The sequence below is a fragment of the Asterias rubens genome, chromosome 3 (genome assembly GCF_902459465.1).
Source record: "Asterias rubens chromosome 3, eAstRub1.3, whole genome shotgun sequence".
In the NCBI taxonomy this organism is placed as follows: domain Eukaryota; kingdom Metazoa; phylum Echinodermata; class Asteroidea; order Forcipulatida; family Asteriidae; genus Asterias; species Asterias rubens.
The window spans coordinates 14,330,723-14,356,851 of NC_047064.1; the positions used below are offsets into that span (position 1 = coordinate 14,330,723).

Genomic DNA, 26,129 nt, shown 5'->3' on the forward strand with positions numbered 1-26,129 from the left:
CTGTATTAAAGCAATCTCTATTGGTTTTGTACACAAATGGCGACAGAGGACCCATGAAAACAAAGAACCGAGGACGTAAGGACCTATTGTCCCTATTGAAAAATGTCCTCGGAGGGTAGGCCATACAAACACACATGAGGACTCCATCTATAGTAAAATGAGTGCATCACAATATTGAATTTGACACTTCCCTTCCTCTTTAATGAATACAGAGTTTTATCTCCATCCAAAGGATGCCACGTCGACGACAACGGCGACGTCCCAATATCGACATCCTTCATTGTTGTGATTTAATTCATATTGGACATCAATTCACCAAAGAATTGTTCCATCACATTCTATAGCCACATATCATCAGAGAACCATGTCCAGTCTTATCAAAATAACTCATCCCAACAAATCCACAAAGGGGACCCCCATCTGTCCACCGGACAACCACCTGCCTCCGGCTCGGAGGTGCCATACTTTGTCGGCTCCTTTGAGTCTAATTCTTTTACAGGTTCGAGTAAAACTGTTACAAGGACTCTACAATACCAATCAATATCATCAAAATCAATTTCAATTAATTAAAACAAAAAAGAAATGCAGCATGTTTTTGTTTGAACAATACTGCCTTGATGTCTGAGTAGACATGACGAAACGCTGAATTCATCCATGCTTGGAAAAAAAAAAAAACAGAACTAGGCCGCAGCCAAAAGGTTGCATCAGTCCAAACGTCCTCGACATCATTTCAAAATGAACTGCCTCTAAAACAATGAGATGGGGTCCCTACTCCATTCTGCTTGATAGTTCAGCTTAACATTAGTTTCTGCTTAACAGTTTTAGATGAAGCTCTTTTCTCTATACTGACTAAGGGGCCATTCAGAATAGTCAATGTTTTAGTGAACAAATTGAAATTTATAGGATTTGAGGCATTGCATGGTGAGGTATCAATGTATATTTGGTTTGCGGTAACACCATGTGTGTATCTACTTGTCAGGTAGAGTTGTTCTTAGCGAACTGTCTTGCTTTATTCTACTGCCGTGGAGTAGATAATCGGAGGTTCGGGAGACTTCTCAGTTCTAAAAAGAACTGTCCTGCTTTTTAACTATTACACAGTCTCCTGACGATGACTAGAGCAAGCTAGTCGAAACGTTGAGACCAATTCAGAACTCCGCGGCAGTACAGTTATTACGATCCTATAAGCTAAAGTAGTAGTCCAGTCTAATTTCTATACCATCCGCCCTGGTAATAGTTAAAAAGCAGGACAGTAGAATAAAGCAAGACAGTTCCCTAAGAACAACTCTACCTGACAAGTAGATACACACATGGTGTTACCGCAAACCAAATATAAATTGAAATTTGTTAATTTTGTTTAAACTATGTTTTGACCCTTCCGCCCACCCCAAATTTCACTACATAACAAAGTCAAAACACTCAAAAACAAGGCAATGCCTCAAACGAACCAGATAGTTTAGTTTTGAATGGCTTTTCCTGACTTGAAAAAAACAACTTTGTAGTTTAACCAGGAATAAAATCAACAATCTTTGCCAGTTTGGCAAGCTAGGTATTTTGTCTTCTTCTTTTTCGCTTGTAATAATTTTTTATCATATATATGTCTTTTATAAAAACTTAATTTTGTTTTTTCATTTGTTTGCTTCTAAATGACCCACCCACCCAAAACTTTCGAAAGAAAAGAAACTAACAAAATTGAATGACCCACATGCCGCTCAGTTGGAAACAAACATGTACGTATATAAATATCATCACTCCATAAAAATCAGCTGTTGCAAAAAAAATATGATGAAGTGGAACAGAACGGGGGACTTGAGCTATTTGGGGTGGAGGGGGTGCAACCAGGGGAAGGCGCACACAGGATGCAGGTTACTTTCAATTAAGGAGACGGGTTACGTTCCCTCTAGAAAGACGGAACTCACCTGTAGTGACTCAGCGACAATGATAGGTCAGAGAAGATGACAAAAACACCTAGTTTTTCATGTGCGCTCCATTAAAAAATTATGAAATTATTTTGAAAAAATATTTGTCGCATCTTTCTGTGAGTACTTGTTGCGATACTTAAAGGGAGCATATACCTTTTTTTTTTTGGAACAGTTTGATCGTTTAGATCCTATATAAATGTAGATATTCAATGAAACTAACCTGTGAGTATTTCATTAAAAAAAGTTGGTAGTGTTTTCGAGATATCACCGTAAAAGAGCGGTTATGTCCACACAGGAAGAATAATCCGCAATTTGAATATGCAATCTGAGAAGCGTTTTCGGACAGGAACATTTCTCAAATTCAAAATTTGGGGGTTTAACCATTTAATTTATTCATAACCACATTGCTATGAAGTGAAATGATTCTCAAAATGCTTTATACTATCAAAAGCTGTTGTAGGTCCCCTACTCCTAACCAATTCAGTTTTTTTTTTGTTATGTTAATTTTAGGAGTGATTACCAAACGTATACCTTCCCTTTAAAGAGAAAGTTATAATAAATCAATCTGCTTTAAATAGCTAGCTACAATTAGAAGTAAGCAACCTCAAAATGTGTCATGGTGGCTTGTAACCTGATAGGAGACTTTCGAGACGCTGGAGGCAGCAGACATATTGGTCCATTTTCTGCTGCTCTGATCGCTGCGCGCAGGCTCAGTACTGTGCGCGTAGGTCTGAGCATGCGCAATACTGTGAAAAAGAACCGTCTTAAAGTCACCCATTGAGCTACATTCCGTTGTGCTAAATGTTTATGACATTTACACCAAGTTGTGTTTCCCTGCTGATGCTGCAACTTAAATTGCTTGAGATTGAAAGAGTAACGAGAGACTGAAGGAAGGGATTGAGGGTCAGGGGTTAAGGGTCATAGGTCAGCCACTCACCATACTGGTATCTCTCTCCGTGCAGAGTATTCGTCCCCTATCTCTGGAAGAGCTCTGGGCTGCTGCTGCTTTTCTGCTTATTGAATGACATGACTTACTGTGTCCTAATGTAATCGCCTGACACATTGTATCTGTAACAGACAAACAAAAACGAAACACGGTGAGAATGACGTCCAATAATCAGGCAAATTGGGAAAAATAAATACAGGAAAATGTTACACATGGAAGGTTTTAGAGGACGTTTCAGGCTATTTAATCACAACTATTTGTCTGATTTTTTTTTTCCAGAGAAAAGAAATCAGACTTAGTAGTAAAAATATTATGTCTGTTGCCAATTGATATTATGGAAACTTTGACTGTTGAAAACAATTGAGCAACCTTCTTCTGAAGTCATCTTCTTTTCAGGCAACTCCCTTCTGAAACTTCTTCTTAACTTTACAAATGTTCAACAGTCCGGCCTAAACATATGGCTATTGAGTGCGTAGGTGACACTGTCTGGTCTGTAGCTGGTGTGAGCATCTGATATCAAACTCTAAGTTTTGTGAAGTAAGACGATCTCTTTGGGCTCATAGTCACACGAACCTTGACTGACCTTTTGGCTGGTGTTCTAAATGACCATTGAACATTGAGTGTTCTAGCCTTTGTACCAGTGATCTTTAAGACGTGATTCAGTGTAATACATATCGCTTGCATACGGGGCATACATTTGACTGATGATGAAACTATTTAATGCGTATTAATCAAAAGCAGCAGACTTTTAAAATTCAGATATGTTCAACCAGCTTTAAAGGGTCTGCAGCCGATTAATCCTATCTTGAGTTACTCGCCCTTCAAGGTCTAAGTAACTTTTGTAGGACAAAAAAAACAATGTCCACAGATTTACACTAAACTTACACAGTTTGAAGATAATGATAGTAGAAAGCGTCCCCGAAAATTATTACGTGCTGAGGTGCTGTAGTTTTTGGGAAACTAGTAAAGCAATGTCATGAAAATTATTTTCGTCTCATGAGACGTAAATTATTTTAATAATTTACAAACGTATTTTCATGACATTGTTTTTACTCATTTTTCAAAAACCTCAGTAAGTAATATTTGAAGGGAAGCTTTCCACTATCATTATCTTCAAACCCTGTAAGTTTAATGTAAATCTATGGACATTTTGAAAAGGTACCCAAATCCTTTAACTTAGGATTAATCTTAAGGTCTGCATGCTACAGTGCAGGGTTGGGACTCGTCCGAAGTCCTAAGATTAATTTTAAGTTAGGAAGAGTTTGGTGAAATCGACGGCTGGGTACTTTTTATAGGACACAAAACACATTTTCATTGAACACAGTTTAAAAATGATGGTAGAAAGCTTCAATTCAAATATTACTTGCTGAGGTGCTGCAGTTTTTGAGAAATTAGTAAAACAAGTCACAAAAATCATGTCCGTCTCAGTAGACGAAAATTATTTCAGCATAGAATCTATAGTTTAGTGACATTGTTTTACTCATTTCTAAAAAACTACAGCACCTCCAGCAAGTAATATTTTAAGGTAAGCTTTCTACCATCAATATCTTCAAACGATGTAAGTTTAATGTAAATCTGTGGACATTGTGTTTTGTGTTACAAAAAGTACCCAAATCAGTTAAAGTTGCCCAAATAAAAAGATTGTAATTTAAAGTAAGATAGATTGGCTTAAATCTAATGGAACACCTCCAATTTGTTTTCTTGCAAAATAAGAACGCAATTTCCCATGAATTAGTGTTATAGGTGTGTCCGAAAATATAACACGTGATCAATGCGCAGCAATATTACAATATTACAAAACAATTAATAACATTGTGCCAATTGTAGTGATCATCTCCATAATATAAATTTGAAAATTTTTCTACCTAAAAAAATATATGTTTCACAAAACAAAATCAATCAACCAGAGGGAGGGGGGGGGGGTCCTTATGATTATAAATTCATCATCAACTGTTAAAAAATATATTGATTAAGGACTAGATTAAAAGTATTGATCAGGCTGCCTGGTTTGTGTATATCCGGTTCCCACGCAGCTAGCTAAGCAGCAGACTGTTGTGTACGCAGTGCTGTACATTAAGAGTCCAGAATGCACGCTACAATGTACATGTAGGCCACATGAATGATGGCACCCCAATCCAATTAAATATGTGCATACTGTCTGGCATCTAGGTCTGTAAACACTTTCTTAAAGGAACACGTTGCCTTGGATCAGTCGAGTTGGTCCATGAAAAGTGTTTGAAATTGTTATGAAATGCAAATGCTTAGAGAGATATTTTAAAAGTAGAATATAATGATCCACACAAACATGCCTCGAAATTGCATGGTTTTCCTTTTACTTTGCCATCTAACATCTAGTCGGCCATTTTATGGAGTAAAAAACTTGACTCCACAAAAAGGTGGCCGTGTTAGTTCACAACGTACAAGGGGAAGAAAACAATTTGAGGCATAATTTTGTGGATCGTTATATTCTACTTTTAAAACTTATTTCTGACCACTTGCATTTCATAAAAAACGGTTTCAAATGCTATTCATAGACCAACTCCCCCGATCCGAGGCAACGTGTTCCTTTAAAGAATCCACGCTGCTGCTGCTGTCCAATCAAACACATTGTATTCAAATACTTTCTGACGACCGATTTTTTTTGTTACAACACTCGTCCTGAAATATTATTGACTATTTTTGTTTTATATTTTTGTTTTCCTCCAGTTGAATGTCAAAATAAATACTTTCCAAGGTTTCCCAGTTGTCACATCTGTTGGGATTATTGATATTATTATTGTTTACAAAAATAAACAAGTGTGTGATGACGGCGACAAAAGCAAGCTGCATGAGTTTGTCTCAAGGAAAACAGTCTGAGCAAAATACAAAATATCATTTCAAGAATTTTTCTTTCAATTTATTGCCATGAATCTTTGGGGGTTTGTACGAATAGAGGTGTGAATACATGCTGCCTGCATACCATAATTTGTGTAACTTAAAATTGTGTTCCCTCAATGGGTATAAAACAGCGTTAGACAAAATAAACTTGTACAGTGATAATTTAAGAATAAAAAAAAGGGTGATAAACCGTGCTTCCACCGTACACAACTTTGTATACATGTACCTAAAAAATTGTGTTCTCTAATAATCAGTCTTGTGAGTTGACCCTTAAAAAAAGAGAGCTGAACCACTACATGGATGTAAGAATGACTGTGTAACGTCAAGTGAGCGCGCCTCACGCATTTATGCTAGTCGAATTAGAGCACCCCATTATTCCAGTAACTAGGCTAATCTCACATTATTGTAGCTGTACATTGTTGTAGCCTAGCTTATTTATACAAGGCATGGCAAACTTGTAAAAGGGGAATGGACAAAAAAACTGAAAAAAAAAAACGTCAATACAAAATCTGCCTGATCAATGAAAAGGCCTGAAAAATGGCAACTTAAAAACAATGCCAGCAAATATGAAGTGTTTACTTTTAACTGATTATTTCGCACACAAAAATACAGGCATGGAAAACCCTTTACAAATATTTATAGCCTAATTAATAACAACTTTAAAAACGAATTGTTCGTTTCCCATTTTAGTTGAGGTTGGTATATCACAAATTTCCTAGAAATCTTGCCTGTATTGAGAAGGTTCAAAGCATGTATCACTTTTTGGTATTTTAAAGGCAGTGGACACTATTGGTAATTACTAAAAAATAATAATTAGCATAAAACCTTACTGGGTAATGAGTAATGCGGAGAGGTTGGCAGTATAAAACATTGTGAGAAACGGCTCTCTCTGAAGTGGAGTAGTTTTTGAGAAAGAAGTAATTTTCCACGAATTTGATTTCGAGACCTCAGATTTAGAACTTAAGGTCTCGAAATCAAGCATCTGAAAGCACACAACTCTGTGTGACAAGGGTGTTGTTTCTTTCATTATTATCTTGGAACTTCGACGACCGATTGAGCTCAAATTTTCACACCTTTGTTATTTTAGGCATATGTTGAGATACACCAAATGAGAAGACTAGTCTTTGACAATTACCATTAGTGTCCAGGGGTTGATTTCACAAAGAGTTAGGACTCGTCTATCTCGAGTAACTCGTCCTAACTTAGGATCAATCTTAAGGTCTGCATGCTACAGTACAGGGTTGGGACTCGTCCCGAGTCCTAAGATTAGTCTTAAGTTAGGAAGAGTTTTGTGAAATCGACGGCAGTGTCTTTAATTTTACTTTGTATTCTTATTTTTTAACATTTTGGTTACTTTACAACAGATTCAAATTAAAATGGTCTTTTGGGCAGGAATTTTAAATTGGAAAGTTCCCTAGGACCTTGGGATGTCTTGACGTTCTTTCAGCTTTGTTGAATTCTATTCTTGGCCCAGATATGACTTCATACAGTCGTATTTAATTGAAGATGATGGAAGAGGTGGGTGTGGGGAGTGTTGTTGGGAGGGGGGGGATATCACCAGACATAACTTTGACATCATTTTCTGACCACCTTAGATTAGACTTAGCGTTCAAAACATTTGGATTATTTACAGATGTAAGAATTGAATTCAATTATGGTTTAATTTATGAAATTCATAGCAGAGTTTCAGATGTTCAACTTGGGTTTGCCTATTTCTGTATTTAATTAAATGTTGACCCTTTGCGTTTCTTTTTTGTTTTGTTTTGATTTTCAGCAATTATGGACAAGTCCATTCAAAAACAGATTATCTCAAAATCATTCAAGAATATTCAAGAATATCAAGAATATTCATACACCAACATATTTTGAAGGGAATATTTGAATTCTTTCTTCACCTTTACTATACTATTAGCAATTATTAGGTAAGTTTACTCAGTACACAAACATGTAACTATGTGTATACCAAAATGATAAATTTCTAATGTAATTATTAATCAAATGTTACTGTCATATTTGCTTTCATGAAATTATTAATATGACTTTGAATTTTCTCTCACATCATTTTTTAGCCTAATTGTTTTTTTGATAGTGACTTGTTGGCATTGGATAATAGCTTCCAGTTTGTTTGGCCTATTTTTCATTTTCATTATGTTTAAAGGCACTGGACACCATTGTGAGAAACGGCTCCCTCTGAAGTAACATTGAGTGTGAGAAAGAAGTAATTTCTCAATATAATATTTGAATTGAATTGGCGACCTCAGCTGAGGTCATGAATTCAAGGCATCTGGAAGCACACAACTTGTGTGACAAGGGTGTTATTTTCTTTCATTATTATCTCGCAACTTCGCGACCAATTGAGCTCATATTTTCACAGGTATGTTATTTTATGCAATATATATGCTGAGATACACCAAGGATGAGAACACTGGTCTTTTACAACTACCAAAGGTGAGTCCAGTGCCTTTAAAACAAAAACACAAAAAAAAATGGAGTTGAAAAAAGTCAAGGCAAATGTACCCAAGTACCAAAAGTATAAGATTGTGAAAACCTGTTATCATACTGAGCCCCTACCTACCCACGCATACATTACAGTAGTCCCTCTGTCTACAAGTAGGGAAGGCAATTAGTGTTCCAGCCAGAGTTGGACTTACTAATCAAGAATTCTCCTCTAGGAAATCAGGGCTAATGGAACCCCATCAGGGTCACCAGAGTGACCTCATTTGGGGGGTGGGGGATGGGGTTGACCTAATTTGGGTCATTCTCGGGCTCAAGGGTAGAAAGGAGGGTTGGCAGGAATTTCCCCCAGTTGTTTTTTTTTCCTTTTCAAAGGAAGGCTGGCTCAACCTGATACTTGTTTGTATTGGCGCCATTGTTGTGTTCATAGTTAATGCAGAGTGACATTTTGTCCTACTTGTTACTATGGGATAGGGCCCAATTTCCTGGCTCTGCTTACCGCTGAATTCTGCGCTTACGATCATCATTCTCTGCTTACTTGCAACACCAAATTTCCGCGCTAGCTGTGAGAGTGAAGAATGCCTAGTTAAGTGGAATATGCAAGCGCAGGAGCCAAAAGTCACCTCTAACCCGTGAAATCGTTTGACGTAAGCACGGAATTCCCTTCTTTTGTATGTATAGATTCTTTGCTTAAGGTAAGCAGAGTCCAAGTCCTTTGCACATGCTGGACCGTTCCTTTGGAATCAGTTACCCCCACACATTCGAGATAGTAGCACAGTGGACACATTTAAAGACAGATCAAAATTACATTTGTCTCAAACAGCTTTTTAGTAGTTTTTTCTTTCTTAATTTCCCTTTGTTCCATCTTTCCTCTGTTCCTTTTTCTTTCCTCTGTTTCTTCTTTCCATCTCGCGACCATCCCGCGACCAACTTTAACTCGGCCTTTAGGCCTGTGTTCAAATGTAAAATTCAAGCATTGCAATAATTTGGTTTCAAATTTGGAACCATAAAATTTAAAACACTCTTAAAAATCAATTGTGAAGTTGTACGGACCCATATAGATTGAAAACATACCCATTATTATCAGCAATAAAGTGACTACCAGACAGTACAATACCTATGTGTAATGTAACACAGACTTGTGTTATAAATGCACATAAGTATGTAAATATGTTCTATTAAAGCCATTGGACACTTTCGGTACAGAAAAAAAAAAAAAGTTCACAGATTTACAAATAACTTACAGGGTTTACAGAAGGTAGTGGTGAAATACTTCTCTTGAAATATTATTCCATGAAATGCTTTACTTTTTGAGAAAACAGTAAAACAATATCAATTCTCGTTAACGAGAATTACGGATTTATTTTAAACACATGTCATGACACGGCGAAACGCGCGGAAACAAGGGTGGGTTTTCCCGTTATTTTCTCCTGACTCCGATGACCGATTGAGCCTAAATTTTCACAGGTTTGTTATTTGATATAGAAGTTGTGGTACACAAAGTGTGGGCCTTGGACAACACTGTTTACCGAATGGGTCCAATGGCTTTAAACATCTGCGCCTTTTGTTGCTCACTCTATATGACTATCACCCTGCTTCACCCCATCAGTCGCCTCCAACTATAGCCTGTAGTGTCTCTGATAACATTCAGAGCATTGTTATTATTGATAGCACACATTATAAACAGATCTAACCAACATTGCGTATTGCCATTACTTTTAAAGACACTGGACACTATTGGTAAAATGTCAAAGACCAGTCCTCTCAGTTAGTGTATCTCAACATAGGCATTAAATAACAAACCTGTGAAAATTTGAGCTCAATTGGATGTCGAAATTGCGAGAGAATAATGAAAGAAAAAACGTCTTTTGTTGCATCAAAAGCTGTGTGCTTTCAGATACTTGATTTTGAGACCTAAAATTCAAATTCTGAGGTCTCGAAATCAAATTCAAATATTTTAGTGGAAAGTTATTTCTTTCTCAAAACTATGTTACTTCAGAGGGAGCCTTATCTCACAATGTTTTATACTATCAACAGCTCTCCATTACTCGAAATCAAATTCAAATATTTTAGTGGAAAGTTACTTCTTTCTCAAAACTACGTTACTTCAGGGGAGCCTTATCTCACAACGTTTTATACTATCAACAGCTCTCCATTACTCGAAACCAAGTAAGGTTTTATGCTAATAATTATTTTATGTCATTACCAGTAGTGTACTGCCTGTAAAGAGTGATTACCAAAGGTAAGCCTTCCCATGTTACAGTAACAGGCATAATGTGTCCAATATCTGCCCAAGCAGCCGAAAGCCTGATTCATACTTTCTGCGAATGCGAAGTGAAAATTGACGTCACATGGCTGTTTTCGCAGGGCGCAGGGCGTTGAGCGGAGGGCAACTGTTTCAAATTTGCGTTGCGAATTTCTGACGCCAAGTTTCATATAGCGCATTCCCATACCCAGGAAGTATGAATCAGGCTTTATGTGGTTTAAATCCGGAGATACGTGTGAACCTTTTTAATAAAATAAAACTAATTAATCATTAAAGATTGGAGAGGGAGAGGGGGTGGGGGGTTGCATTTAAGTAGGCAGGTCTTAGCAAAGTCCATAGCCAGTGTATGGTGTAAGTAGGTTCAAACTCCAACTGAAACAACTCAAACATAAACAGTGCGAGCTCTTCACCAACGACCATACTTATCCCAACCATACAAACGCTGATGTTACAAGGGTACAAGAAATGAGTTTATTTTTCACAGTAAATAAAAAAAAAAACCGAGAAAGTACAGTCCCAGCGACTCTCCTGGTTGAACTGCAGGAACTTTTTTGTTTCCCGAAACCCTGATCCATAAATCAATTTTCCTCTGGGACCCATGCCTTGGTAATCTCCTCTGCATACTCATTGCTAAAAACATCTACAGATCAGATGTCATAGGGAATTTCAGGGGACTGCTTGAACTCCCAGCGTTATTACCATTGTTGCTTTCAGGGAGGAGACTTAATTTAATTTGTAGGACTTATCAAGTGCAGCAGGGGGGCTTATAGCCTGGATGTATGCTGATACGCCAGTCACATAAATATGTATGAATCTGAATCCACTACGCTGTCTATGAATGTACAATGTGTTTCATTGTTTACAATTGGGACTTCCAATGGAGGAATGACAATTATTTATGGGCGTGACACATATATTGAGTGAGTGGAATGGACAACTTTTATTGAAAACAACTTCCTCCATTAGTAGCATCGTTTAAAGGAACATTACAGATTTTTTTTTTTTTTGGCAATCTTAACAGTTGCTGGCAGCGTAATCACAAACCTGTAGAAGTTTGAGATCGATCGTCCATCTGGGTCACGAGAGAGAATAGTGAAAAACCGACTACCAATTTTGCATTGCATCGGTCGATGCCAAAATAAAAATGATTAAAACGCATACTGTAACAATCATTTAAAAGAACAAGAGTCACAGAAACGTATTTTTAGTACAAATTGTCTTGGGAATATTTCCCTCACAGCTGCGGTTCCTTCCAGGAAAAGTTTGCAAAATAATTAATTTTTTTCAGCAGCTTCAAGACAAATAAGCATGACCTATAACAAACAAAAACTTCAGTGAAATTTTGAAAAAACATCTTTCTCGAAAAGCCATATTTCATGTTTGTGAAAAACAAAACTAATTTAATAGGAAAATTACACAAACACTGAACCAGAAGCCGAGTTACCAATACCTCCACGTTCAGTTGGTCAAGCTTTCCAATTCCAACACCAATCTTCCAGAGAAATTAAGTTAGGTAAAATGGCACGAAGAAGCAAAATAAACAATTATAATTGCCTAGCAGATGATTTGCCACCTACGCTAAAAGGAGCAGGGTAAGAAACTTGTGTAACCAGAGAGGAACTGTCAATCATAGTTTGTGGGTTTATAATCAACTGAAAGAGGTTTCTAGATTCTCTGTGGCATTCTGGACGCTTCTTCTCAAAGACTAGGGGAAGTTGAACCATGTTTGAATTGAAGACTACAGCTGGCTTACTTACAATTGCAGTAAACAAAGATATTGATGTCAACTGAAAAAAAAAAAGGCTATTGATAGCTACGGCTTAGATCCGAAATGGAACATAGCATTTCAAAACACAATAAGCGCCCATAGGTTATGAAGATTGCAAATGTAGGGATGATTTCTGGTTTATGGAATAGATGATTTCTGGTTATGGAATGGATGATTTCAGGTAATGGAATGGATGATTTCTGGTTATGGAATGGATGATTTCTGGTTATGGAATGGATGATTTCTGGTTATGGAATGGATAATTTCTGGTATGGAATGGATGATTTCTGGTTATGGAATGGATGATTTCTGGTTATGGAATGGATGATTTCTGATTTCTGGTTATGGAATGGATGATTTCTGATTTCTGGTTATGGAATGGATGATTTCTGGTTATGGAATGGATGATTTCTGGTTATGGAATGGATAATTTCTGGTATGGAATGGATGATTTCTGGTTATGGAATGGATGATTTCTGGTTATGGAATGGATAATTTCTGGTATGGAATGGATGATTTCTGGTTATGGAATGGATGATTTCTGGTTATGGAATGGATGATTTCTGGTTATGGAATGGATGATTTCTGGTTATGGAATGGATGATTTCTGGTTATGGAATGGATGATTTCTGGTTATGGAATGGATGATTTCTGGTTATGGAATGGATGATATCTGGTTATGGAATGGATGATTTCTGGTTATGGAATGGATGATTTCTGGTTATGGAATGGATGATTTCTGGTTATGGAATGGATGATTTCTGGTTATGGAATGGATGATTTCTGGTTATGGAATGGATGATATCTGGTTATGGAATGGATGATTTCTGGTTATGGAGTCACCAGGATTTGAAAAGGATGAAAGAGGTCACCAGACTAAAGCTGTGTAACATGCTAGGATTTGCAATCGAGGCAAGTCTCCAGATTAGAACTACAATCATTTTAAGATTTGAAATGGATGAAAGAGGGCTTCTGCGGCCTGTCCCAGGCTTCAACTGCTAATGTTTGAACCAACGCGTGAAATGCACACCCTGCTCCATAGGCCTGAAGGTCGACTCATACTCGATTCATACTCGTTTTCACTGCGTACGCAGCCTGCGCAGCCCAAGACGGAGCCCCAAGCCATGGCTTTAAAAGAAAGGCCCCCAGAATTTGCAATGGAAAAGAAAAGTCACCAGAACAGATCTATGTAACATAATGGAAGAAAAAGGTCACCAGACTAGAGCTATGCAACATACATGAACTTGCAATGGAGGAGAAAGGTCACCAGACTAGCTCTATATGCAACATACCAGGAAAGAGGGGTCACCAGACTAGAGCTATGTATTCGTAATGGAGGAAAGAAGTTAATGAATCAGAAACAAGACTTCAACTGGTTGTTAATGGGGTTACCACATACTGACGGATGTTTGAAGAATACAGGACGGACAGAATTTTATGAGAGTACCATGAGTTGCCGTTTCAGAAATACAGTTCACCCGACTTCTCAGTCACTTGGTCGACCTTGCCCTTTCCAAAGTTACGACCAGATAACTCTTGTTTAAAGACAGTGGACACTATTGGTAATTGTCAAAGACCAGTCTTCTCGCTTGGTGTATCTCAACATATGCATAAAATAACAAACCTGTGAAAATTTGAGCTCAATCGGTCGTCGAAGTTGCGAGATAACTATGAAAGAAGAAAAAACATCCTGGTCACACGAATTGTGTGCTTTCAGGTGCTTGATTTCAGACCTGAAATTCTCAATCTGAGGTCTTGAAATCAAATTCGTGGAAAATTACTTCTTTCTCGAAAACTAAATTACTTCAGAGGGAGCCGTTTCTCACAATGTTTTATACTATCAACCTCTCCCCATTACTAGTAATCAAGAAAGGTTTAATGCTGATAATTATTACCAATAGTGTCCACTGCCTTTGAGCTTCGTTGCCTCACAAGAGTGTGAAAAAAAATTGCCAAGTGCAATGTAAAACCTAATGAGGACAGCACTGGTTTCCTCAGACGAGAGATGTTGGAGCATGAGATTTCCTCTTCAACTGTAACTTTTTAATGTTCGTTCGTTAACGCTTAGCCGTACCCATAGGAAGCTGTTGCCAATACAACTAGCCTTACCTTTAAAATAGCAATTCCTTTCAAAAATGACTCATAATATAACATGCATGTTGCATCAACAGTTTCCTGCCATATTAATATTATATTTTCTCTTCCCCTTCCCTAGTCTGGTTTTTGGTCCATTTTGTAAAAATAATTTTATTATTATTTTTTATTCAAATCTAGTCTCCGTGTCTTGTGATGCAAAATGACTCAGGGAAAAGATGTTTCCTTTTTAAGTTTGAAAATTTAACAAAATCAATCATAAGAATTAGATGATCATGGTAATATTTGTTTTATCTAACGCAATTTGTTTTGATAGCTCCATATGTTTTAATGCCGTGGCAATTTAAATGTCAAAGAAAAAGTGTGGGATTGAAATCAGAATCTCCAACCATACCAGATACACTCCTCCAAAAAAATTTTTTTTTTCAAAAAAGAAAAAGAAAAAAACTACACCAACAAAATCATGTCAAAACCCCCCTGAAATCTCTATTTGATTGTTGCAATAAGCATGTATATCAACGTGAACATGCTAGGTACAAAGCGTACTGTTAATCGAAAACGTCTGGAAATATATGAATTTACTCAATTCTAAACAAAAAACTAATGATGTAGTATACCCTTGAACGTCCGAAACTGATCAATACAAAAGTAGGTCACCTGGTCACCCAGACACCACACCGCTTAAATACATAGTTCTAATTAAGAGCATGGCCCGAGGTGCGACTAACACATCATGCAACTTCGGCAACTTCCCCTCCCCCCCAGCCTATTGATAAAAATCATGTGACACATGAACTTCAAAAAACGTCTAGAACGTTGAGACACTGTTACAGGCTGACTGTTACAGGCTGATTGCACTTAATAACACTTAAAAGTGTTATTAAGTGCAACCAAGTGAGCCTTACTAGGACTAGGTCAAAGGTCAAGGGAAGGGTCAGAGGTTACCAAAGTTGGCCTTCTTGCTTCAGATACACTCCACATGAAAATGGGTGATCCCCGCAGAGAATTTTGACTAAGTGAAAAACCATCGGCAAGGAATACACTTGACATGACATATTGAAAGGGTGAATCAAATACATCCAGACAAGAACAGCATTTGGTATTTCCAGAGAGAAATATTTGTAAATTTAAAAATCTATTTCTTATTATTAAATAAACATTGTTGTCATTCAGTTTTTGGTTGTAATAGCTCCATGTTGTAATTCAGCCTTTGTGCTGCAAGGACAATTCGCAAGGACAGTTTTTATGAAAATAACTTCCGTCTCAGGAGATGAAAATTATTTCAGCATGTAAAACGTATTTTTGTGAAATTGTTTTACTAATTTCTCAACAAAAATACAGAACCTCAGCAAGTAATATTTTAAGGTAAGTTTTCTACTATCATTATCTTCAAACGGTTTAAGTTTAATGTTAATGTGGACATTGTGTCACAAAAAGTACCACAACCATTTTATTCAGTTTTTTTAATAAACCATTTTATCTATCTACCTACCTATCTATTAATTGTGCCATACAATTCAAGAATAAACTACCTCTATTTTACGCCATTCCATTTCAACAGCTAATCAGAAGCCATTGGGAACTCCATTGAGCTGGATTTTGCGAGAGGAATCGTGCAGGAAACTGAATACTTATTGATTAGCCTTCCGCATGACATTTGCGTAGACTCATGGCCAGGGTCTTATTAAAAATGCAAATTCTTCTCAGTGACAGTGTTTTGAAACAGAGAAACAAAGCTGTTACAGACAGTGAACACTATTGGTAGTTACTCAAAATAATTATTCGCATAAAACCTTACTTGGTAATGAGTAATGGGGAGAGGTTGGTAGTATAAAACATTGTGGGAAATGGCTCCCTCTGAAGTGACATAGTTTTCGAGAAAGAAGTTATTTTCCACGAATTTGATTTTGAGACCTCAGATTTAGAATTTGAGGTCTTGAAACCTAGTATCTGAAAACACACAACTTAGGAATAGTGCTAGAATAATGACATTTAAGAGCAAAATCAAAAACCCAAGACAAATACCTGTAGCACTGAACAGAATGAGCTCTACATAAACCAGGGGTTAGAATCACGGCTTACTGAAATGTCTGCAACCATTGTTTCAAATGCTAGGAGTAGTGCTGAAATAATGACAATTCAGACTTTAAAGATGCTATGTCAGATTTTTGGCGGATTTGACCCAAACATTTTGATTTAAAATTCAATAGGTATTTTGATGGGGGTCGAGAAAGTTACAAGCTTTCATTGGAGCCATTGCTCAAAAAAGTTTGCCAATTATTAGTAGCAGTGAAATAAAGTGCTCAAAATTAGTTTTTGTCGGGATCCCGACAATATATCACGTGACCAATTCTTATGTGTTTTATAAGAAACGTTTTTAATTTTTGTCATGGTTCCTGACCATTAAAAGTAAAAGTTAAACTTGTTTTCGTTAGAGCGGGTAAAACTCTTTGAAATACCATTCACTAAAAAAAAAAAAATTTTTTAATGTTTGGGGCCAAAAATCTGACATAGCATCTTTAAGTAACTCCTGGAGTTATAGATTTCAAGGAGCTTTTGAAAACAGTAGCCTCGGCACTATAGAAGTAAACAAGAGCAGGATTGCTATGAATAAAGAGAAGATAACAGCACTTTTTTCAGACGGCAGACAAAAAACCATCTGCATTCAGACAAAATAGTCTGAAAAATCTCGTCCCTGATTGAAGGCACATTGCTTGATACAACACACCCTGAAACGTATTCTTTCTCATTTTTTAACCCTATGCTGAAACGGACAACTATATGTACAGTCTCCTGACGATGGCGAGAGCAAGCTAGTACGCATGCGTACAGACCCTTCTGGTTGGCAAACGCCATAGAGTTGTGCACTAAGCAGACGCGCAATCGCGTCTGCGTCACGCAGCCATTAGCCATGTACAAAACAGCGCGATTTTCCCTCATTTTGCCAACCAAAATGTTAGTGCGCATGGGAAGGGTCTTTTCAGAACTGACCCCGCGGCAGTACTGTTAATTTTGATCCTAAAAGCTAAAGTAATAGTCCAGTCCATTTTCTATACCATCCGCCCTGGTAATAGTTAAAAAGCAGGACAGTTCTTTTCAGAACTGAGAAGTCTCCTGAACCTCCGATTATCTACTCCGCGGCAGTAGAATAAAGCAAGACAGTTCTCAGAGAACAAACTCTACCTGGCAAGTAGATACACACATGGTGTTACCGCAAACCAAATATACATTGATACCTCACCATGCAATGCCTCAAATCCTATATACATGTACTTCCTTGTTTACTCTACTAACCACTGGCCAGTAGAGGAGTGTCACCCTTCAGCCCTTTTCATGGCAAACTGTTTTCTTCTTTTTTGAAAAAAAGAAATGGGTAAATGTTGGTGTGATACGGCGAGCAATGGTTGCCACAATAACAGACTCCCATGACAAACTCGCTGGAACAGAAAATCCCTGAATCGCCTCTGGGCTGCGGGGCTCTACCTCAACACATCTTATTTGTTGCCATTTGACAATGAGCCATTGTGGTTGCCTCCCACCTCTTGTGTGCATACATAACACCGCTCTACCCCTTTTAGGAAAGGAAAAAAAAGAAGCCTTTTATGGGTCAGGTCGGCCCAGGCTGGCCATGAACGCAGGTGTGCTCCACCTCTATTCAATGGGTTGTTTTGCCAAGGAATCCAGGCCCTACTTTTCCAGACATTTTCTGCTGTTCACGTTCGAAAAAGAAGGAAAAAACCTGGGTGTTTTTTCTGCTCTCTGTTGTGGCAGATCAGATGGCTGGATAAGAAAAAAAGTCTATTGAGAGTTCACATTTCCATTGCAGTAAGGGACGAGACAAATAGTGGGGGGGGGGGGTGATGAATATACATATACTTTTATGCTTATTGGTGAGAGTAACAGATTTATTTTAATAACTTCTGGAAATAGAAAAAACAAAAACATTGGGACAAGATACTGCAGCTAAAACCAAAAGAATCTAAAATATTTATACTGTTGATTGCCACACACATAAAAATCTCTGTAGTTTATAAGTTGTCTGGTGATGACAAATATTAAACTATAAGCTATTGAGGAATTCAACTGTAACCCCGAGTATCAATATAGTTTCCCAAAAGAAACAATATAATATTGAATTTGTTTTATTTAGTATAAGCTACCCCTAATCCAAACAATCGAATGCAAGTATTTTTAGCCAACCCAAGGTTATCTATCATACATATATCCTCAATCCCCTGTCCTTACAAACAGCTCTTCTGGCTCTTTTATGTTTAGATTAACCTTATTAGAAGCAAAAGTGCCCCCTTTTTCTTATACTTTTGACATTTTCCCCAGGCTGTATCTTTCCCTCAGTCCTCCAGAGGCCCGATACCTTTTTACCATACAGTCTCATCATTATAAGCGAGGTGGTTATGTCGCCAGGGAGGATGGCTTAGGTCCGGGGTTTTACAGCTTTGTAGCTCAGCTCCCATGAGTTGTACCTAACGCAGCTTGCACGCCCCGCTCTGAACGTTCAGGTGCCAGAGCTTGTCTACAGGCCACACTGGTACAGTTTCTTTGCCAAAATCAGGCTAGGTAATTGCTAGCTGACGCAAGAACTACAATAGGATGAACCACAATATAGGCCAACTGCACCACTGGGTAGGGGGGGGGGGATGACCAAGATTAATGTCCAACGTTCCAATTGTGGATTTGTGGGGACTGTCCTCTTTATGGTCAGGATACTTCCATGGGAATTCAGTCGTTTTGTTTTGTGTTCACTTCATCACCGATGCATCTGAATTGAGGTTTATTGGATCACCGTCAAAGAGAGTAACATATTGAAACTTATTCAGAATTAATGATCCGCACAAATTATGAATGTTACAATGTGGTTTTTTTTTATGGGCTTTTTTTACGAGCTTCCCAGTCAATAGCACTGCTTACAGCAACTTATACCTCCATTGAACTACAATGTGTCGGCATTATTAAGAATTCAATGAAATAAGCGCCAAAGGATGCCCTGGTTTTAGGCTGATGTTTCTTTCCAAACAGCTGAGTCTTTTTTTTATACAAAATCTGGATCTAGCTGTTTAAATGTAACTCTAGTTTTCTCCTTTGATAATTAATTATTTTGGGGTGTTGCTTTCACAAAAAGTAGTCCAATATTTGTTCCCCCTTTGTGGATAAATTCTGCGAAATGATCCAACACCAATGTTACTTTTGAGCTAACTGCAAAAGGACTACACAACTCTCCCCACACAAACCCGTTTTCCAACATATTCTGCGCTTTGTCCAGTAGCATAAGTATGGCCTTGAAACTAACAATGGAAGAAACTGAATAAAAAAAAATATATCATAATTTTTTTTTGCTTGACTTGAAACAAAACACAGTCCACTTTCAATATTGCAATGAAAATAAAAACTCCCAGACTACACAACCAAAATATGGTTCATGTGATAGCCTTGAAAGGCAGAGGGATAGACAATGCGCCGTGTCCACAGCGAGGACAGCACAGAACGTGTTTCGAGTGCAAATTTTCGGAGCGGTTTATTCTGAGTGTGGTTCAGACTACAAACACATCCTGTGGAAATACAGGGTATTACCGCACATGATAAAGTGGTGCCTTCGTCAAGTGTTTTGCCACAGTGGACTCTATCTACAGTCCATTTTGCTTGTTTGAAGCAGAGGTAGATGAACATACCTCCATTGTATTCTCGTTTGTCGGCTATCTCTTCTGTATCAACAACTGAACGAGGTTTAATCATTACTATCAGGCCAGACAGTTTGTCTGTTTAACTCCTTTTGTGTGCTCCTACATTGTGTACACATGTTTTCTGTCCCTAGTGTTGACACAAACTACAAACTTGATCTGACTACTGATTTTTTTTTTATTTTTTTTTTTAATAAACTGGTCGTAAGTTGGTTTGTGATTTTGCTGATATAAGAAGATGTTGAAATGACAAGTACACCTGTAGTATCGTGTGAAAATGAACAGTTGATTTGTTATAGGCGCGCTGTCAAAAAAAGAAATCATTATTGGGGTGACATGAATGATGCACTTATACATGTGTTCTTGTGCTACTGTAAACATTGGACAACCAGAAAGCGCTTGTCCAAAGTTCAAGGCTTGACACATTTATTAGCTCAATAACACTGAGCTGGGAACCACTCCAACTAATTATATACAGATTTTGTGAGTAAAGCCCTTTTCATACGACAATCATTTAGCAGTCGTCCGTTTCTTTAAATGTTGTCCCGTCTGTCTGGACCTCTGTCTGTCAGGGTTCGGTTTATGGTTTTCTTTATTTGAAAACGTCATCGCAGCATACTGCTGAATTGCGACATATATGGACTGTCCCTAGTGAAAACTCAGAGCTCAGATCTCAAAGCTCAGATCTGTTGGAAATGAATTTTAACATGTTCTCGACAACTTCTTAGGGGTTGTGAGTCCTGTACAATCATGTAACCCTGTGGTTAGAGGTCACTAAAATGAACCTGAGTTAGAGGTCAATCAGGTGACCCTGAGTTAGAGGTCAATCATGCGACTCTGAGTTAATGAACATGAGTTAGATGTCAGTACTCACCTATTTCCACCCGCTTGTGTGACTTTGGCCATCTTGGTTGCCTATTTCTCTCGGCGTCCAAACAGCGCTCACTACATGGTCTGGGTACCTTGCCTTCAATCCTAGAGTCTATTTGTACCATGGTATTCCCTTTCTTTGGAGAGTCAACAGGAGGGGGTCTGGGGACTGCCATCTCTACGGAGGAGGAATACAGCGAATACTGTCTCGCTCTGACGGGGTGTTCGTCTTCGTGTTGTAAGGGGGCAGTCTGGCTGCTCTCCCGGCCAGACAGGCTACAGCTGACTTCCGGTACACTTTTGCCCCATGACTGTGTGGCTTTATTACCCAGTGTCGTGGTGAGTCTGTTGTCCCTTTGGTATTGTTTGGTAGGGGTAAAACAACAGTCCCGTGGGACCCTGTCACTTCTCTCCCTATGGTCTTCGGTGCTTGACAGCTGCCGGGCCTTCTTCCCTGGAGAGGGCTCCTGCACTTCTGCACTTTGCCGCTTGGACATTCTATCGCCTCAGTGCCGTGGGGCCCTGGTGATCAAAAACAAGAAAAGAACCCCGTTTGTGAAATGCCCTGGCTGAAACACTATCTAGCCTTCTACTGAGATTGACGTGCATCCAAACACTTACCACGGAAACTTAATCCTTAGGGCATATGGAACCCAATTAATACACAGGTCACCCATGCAGTCTTAAGCTAGGGTTTCAACTTTCTTTTTCTCTCCACCCCACACTTAACTAGAATATGGCATACAATGACAACAACTCCACAGTTACCTCAATCTGGGTTTCAACCACACAATCCCACACGAAGTCTCGTCCCAAATACTTACCGTCTCAACTATCCTGCACAAAGTGAGGCTCACTCACTAAATCCCCGCAGTTTTTTTTTTTTTCACTCACACCACACAGAAGCACACGTCTCTCATCACCCGTCATATTGATCATGGGGGGCTTTGGACAAATACATGAACAGGGAACTCCACAATTGCTCTCAGACACTGCTGTCCCAATTTCTCCTCCTGATTACCTATGAGATCAATTAGGTTTAAAATCCACTGCATACTTAAATTGTACATTATTTGTATATCACAGTGTGAGATACTAGCCTGGCACACACACAAAAACATTCCCACAGGCTCTCCGATCTTCAGCAAACCAACGACTGTATCCCTTCAACAACTAGACTAACAACAACCAACAAGCAACATGCTAAATACTGAACACTTACCCCTGTTGAAGGAACACCACAAAATGGCTAAAACCTGCCTTCGACGACGTACTCACACATACACACACACACACAAACTGCTCTCCTTCTCACTCCAAAATAACAACAACAAAAATCCACCACTGATTTCCACTCACAGTAGAGAAGACTTGAAAATTTGACCCATTTCAGAGTTAGACAAACAGTGGGGTACTGTACGCCAAGAATGGCCGGTGCGTATGAGTGTGTTTACAGCAGCTCCCCTAAGGCACCAGTGAGTAGACTCAAACCATCTGCCAACCCTCTCTCTCTCTAAACTCTTCCTTCCACACGCAGCACGTGCTGAACACAAATGATGAGCGGAAAAAATCAACACAGCATCCAGGCAAACTTTATATATATATATACAGTATATATATATATATATACAAATTTGAAGAAGGAAAAAAAAAATAATTAGAGCCACACACAAAAGGTACATTACAACCTACTTATGCAAATCATCTCTATAAAAAAAACCGTCCTCAACCAATCAATAAGTGTCTCACAGATGTTGAAATTAACATACCTAGAGTGTGTGTATAACTTCCAAACAGCCCAGTCCGTTTCCATGCATAGACGCGAGACTGAATCAAGATCAAGGCCTCGCACATATTTATAGTGCACAATTAAATACAAAATCGGTCAACCCTACATCTCCCTCTGAATCAAATGTATTATTTGCAGCACGCACGCACAGTGGATCTGAGCGGCCTTTACAGTGGCAAGGGTTCAGTGTCAACAAACCCCCCTGCTGAATGGAACAGTCTGATAGGCTGCCATGTCACCCCGGACAATTCATTGGTAATTTTAGGTGGGCGATATTCCTTAATGGAGGGTCGGCTGCCAATCACGAGTCTATTTGGATGGAATGAGTTATGTCTATGGGGGAGGGTACGGCTACCCTCCCTTGGTGTAATTCAATTTGCTCCGAGCTGATCACGAACAGGATATTGTTTAGTAGAACATGGACCATCACACATTTACTCTGCTACCCTTTGGTAAAACCTTGGTTCTACCATGTTCTACTAAAAGCAGGGTAGTAGTATTGACCTGTTACACATACTAGGCTTGATGTAGTGTGAAGGATTCATACCTTAAATAATCACCTACGCATAGATTATAAAAACGTTTCGTGGTTTTCAAACAAGATTTAAGATGTTTGATTTTTAAAAAACGGAGTACAAGAAATGAAGGGCGGATGGATAAACCAGGTCAGGGGGCTAAATCACTATCCCATGGATGGCCTGCTGTATCACGTTTTCATGTTGGAATGTTCCACAGCCGTTAACCATCATTTACAGAAAAATGATTCCAAACCTAAATGACTTTCCATTCTGCTGTTTCACTCATCGAGAGTATTATTGTGATCCTTGAGTAAGGGGGATGGTCTCAGGGGCAGGTCCACTCACCAAGTAGAGGGGGGGGGGGGTCTAAGGCTGCCCTACGTGTCCCTCATCATATCCAACAAGTCACCAGGTTAACACACAAACAGCCCACAGAGGACGGGTTCCTAAATTTGATAGGGACCTCATCACCAGTATTAAGTTCTCAACCCATGGCAGACTGCCGCCACACAGTGCTCACGGGAACTTCAGCGCAAAGGTACTTCACTCACCACACGCAGCCCATTAAGTCTAGAATTTCATGTTTTTGGAGTGGTCATTAATTTTGCAGGGCAAACTCATGACCTGGGTGTGCTAGCGCCCTACATCACCATGTGTGCCTCTCCTCTCTCTAGAGACAGAGACAAACCCACTAGAAATGATTCAATAAATCAAGGGATATGTAAGAAATGACTTCAATTTGATAAATGCATATTCTGTCTGACCCTATTGCAGGTAAAGCACAACCTTGTGGATTTATCAATCTGAGATGTCTGCTGACTGGTCTTGGGCTAAGTGCACATCCCAAGACACATTAACATGGAAGGGAAAAAAGACAGTGAATCTGAGAAAAACAATCTGTTGGTTAGATTTGCATTTTTGTAATGTCTTTTCAATGTTTTATCAAATTTATATTTCTTTTTACTGTCATCTTTAAAAGATGTATTTATGTACCCCCGTATTGCGATGTTGCTAGTGCTCACTTGGTCACAAGTAATGGGGGGGGGGGGGGGGGGTGATAGTATAAAACATTGAGAGAAATGGCTCCCTCTGAAGTAATTTCCCTCAGATTTAGAATTTGAGGTCTCAAAATCAAGAATCTAAAAGCACACAACTTCGGGTGACATTGTGTTTTTTATTTTTTCATTATTATCTCGCAACTTCGACGTTGAGTTGAGCTCAAATTTTCACAGGTTTGTTATTTTAAGCAAATTTTGAGATACACCCAGTGAGAAGACTGGTCTTCGACAATTACCAATAGTGTCCAGATGAATACTAGATGTACTTAGAAATTAATCAAGGGTCTAAATTCATGGAAAACACTTCAAAGTTTTCTTGCAAATGACAACATGAAAGCACAGCCCATAGCCAATTGTAATACTGTCCAAAACTGTCTTTCTCTATGAAGTTACAAAGAAATAAATCTGAGAAAGTAATTTTTTTCAGATTATTTATTCCTATAAGGGATTATTTTTCCTGTGTTTCCAGCGATTTTATCTCAAAAACCCAACCACCTTTTGTAATGATATTTTAACGTGTTAGTTTTATTGAGTACATCTTCATTCATATCTAAGGATTAAAGAGAAATCTGAGGTCACAAAATCAAATTTGAGGAAAAATTACTTCTTTCTTGAAAACTACATCACTTCAGAGGGAGCCATTTTTCACTCTGTTTTATACTATCAACCTCTCCCCATTACTCGTTACCAATTAAGGTTTTATGCTAAACATTATTTTTGAGTATTTACCAATAGTGTCCACTGCCTTAAAAACAATTTAACAGTTCCAAAAACAAAAGGTACACAGACTTTTCTCACAGTGCAGACATGTTTCACAACGTCCCAGAGCAATGTAAACCCAACCGAATCAGACAGGACAAATTAGTAAGACACCTTTTTGTCTATAATGAGAATCCAATATTCCTGATTGTTGTTGCATATTGGGAACGTGACAGGAACAGCAACAGCATGATTAAAGGTTTATGAAAAGTACAAATAAAAAAGCAACAGACTAGAATTCACACGATTTCTATTGATCCAAAACTCTCATTGACCGGTCAATCAAATTTGTTTTATAAAAGCTAGAAAAGCTAGAAAAATAGGTGCCCGTTACCTTTATTAAAAACCATTTAACCTTGCAGTATGAAATAGGTCATGGCAAAATGATGGCTACTTACTTTTGATAATCAACAAAACACAATTGATTTCACAGAGAAGGAAAAAGAAAAGACAATCTAAACCTTACCGGTAGTCAACCTTGCCCTTACACAGGAGCCAACACTATTTTAATATGGCGCCCTCTAGTGTTTTATAAAACATGCAAATTATGACCTGCCCATCCAACCTTGTTTTTAAGACCCAAGTTCCGATTGGTTTCTGTCAGACAAAGTATTAGGCCCTATTGATTGTAAATCTGAATGCTCACTTTGTATAAAGAAGAGTTTTATCAAATATTCAGAGAAATATTACCGTCTGAAATGACCACAAATTTGAGAAAGTTGTGACTTCTACGACAACTAAAAACATCCCACTTTTTTTCCAAACTGATAATTGGTTTATAACTGTAGCCAGCTATCAGTTTGAAACAAATAACTTTTAAATGCTTGAGAAAAACACAATGCATTTATTGAAATCACCAACAAGTAGTCACCATTAATTTAAATGAAAATTTCCAACAACTTTGAGAGTCATTACTAACGAAAGGTCTAAAACTTGGATGCAAATTCAGAGGCATACTGAAATGATGCAATTTTTACCGTTTGGTAACCCCTGGGGTTATAGATTCCAAGGAGCTTTTGGCAACAGTATCCAAAGCACCAGAGAAGTAGACCAATCAGCAGCATTTCTTTATTCATGGAATGTTTTTTGTCTGATTCTCTTCACCCGGCTGACATTAA

The 26,129-nt window shown here is 38.3% G+C and overlaps 1 protein-coding gene across 1 annotated transcript; it reads right to left on the minus strand.

Annotated features, from left to right (window-relative positions):
• Positions 1–387: 387 nt before the first annotated feature.
• LOC117288093 lies at positions 388–22,427 on the minus strand. The gene is made up of 4 exons (XM_033768793.1): positions 22,110–22,427; positions 20,892–21,409; positions 2,857–2,987; positions 388–525 (listed from the first exon to the last, which is right to left on the minus strand). The coding sequence occupies exons 2-4, from the start codon at positions 21,382–21,384 to the stop codon at positions 388–390; spliced, it is 762 nt and encodes a 253-aa protein (XP_033624684.1). The 5' UTR covers positions 21,385–21,409; positions 22,110–22,427.
• Between the last annotated feature and the right edge of the window lie 3,702 nt (positions 22,428–26,129).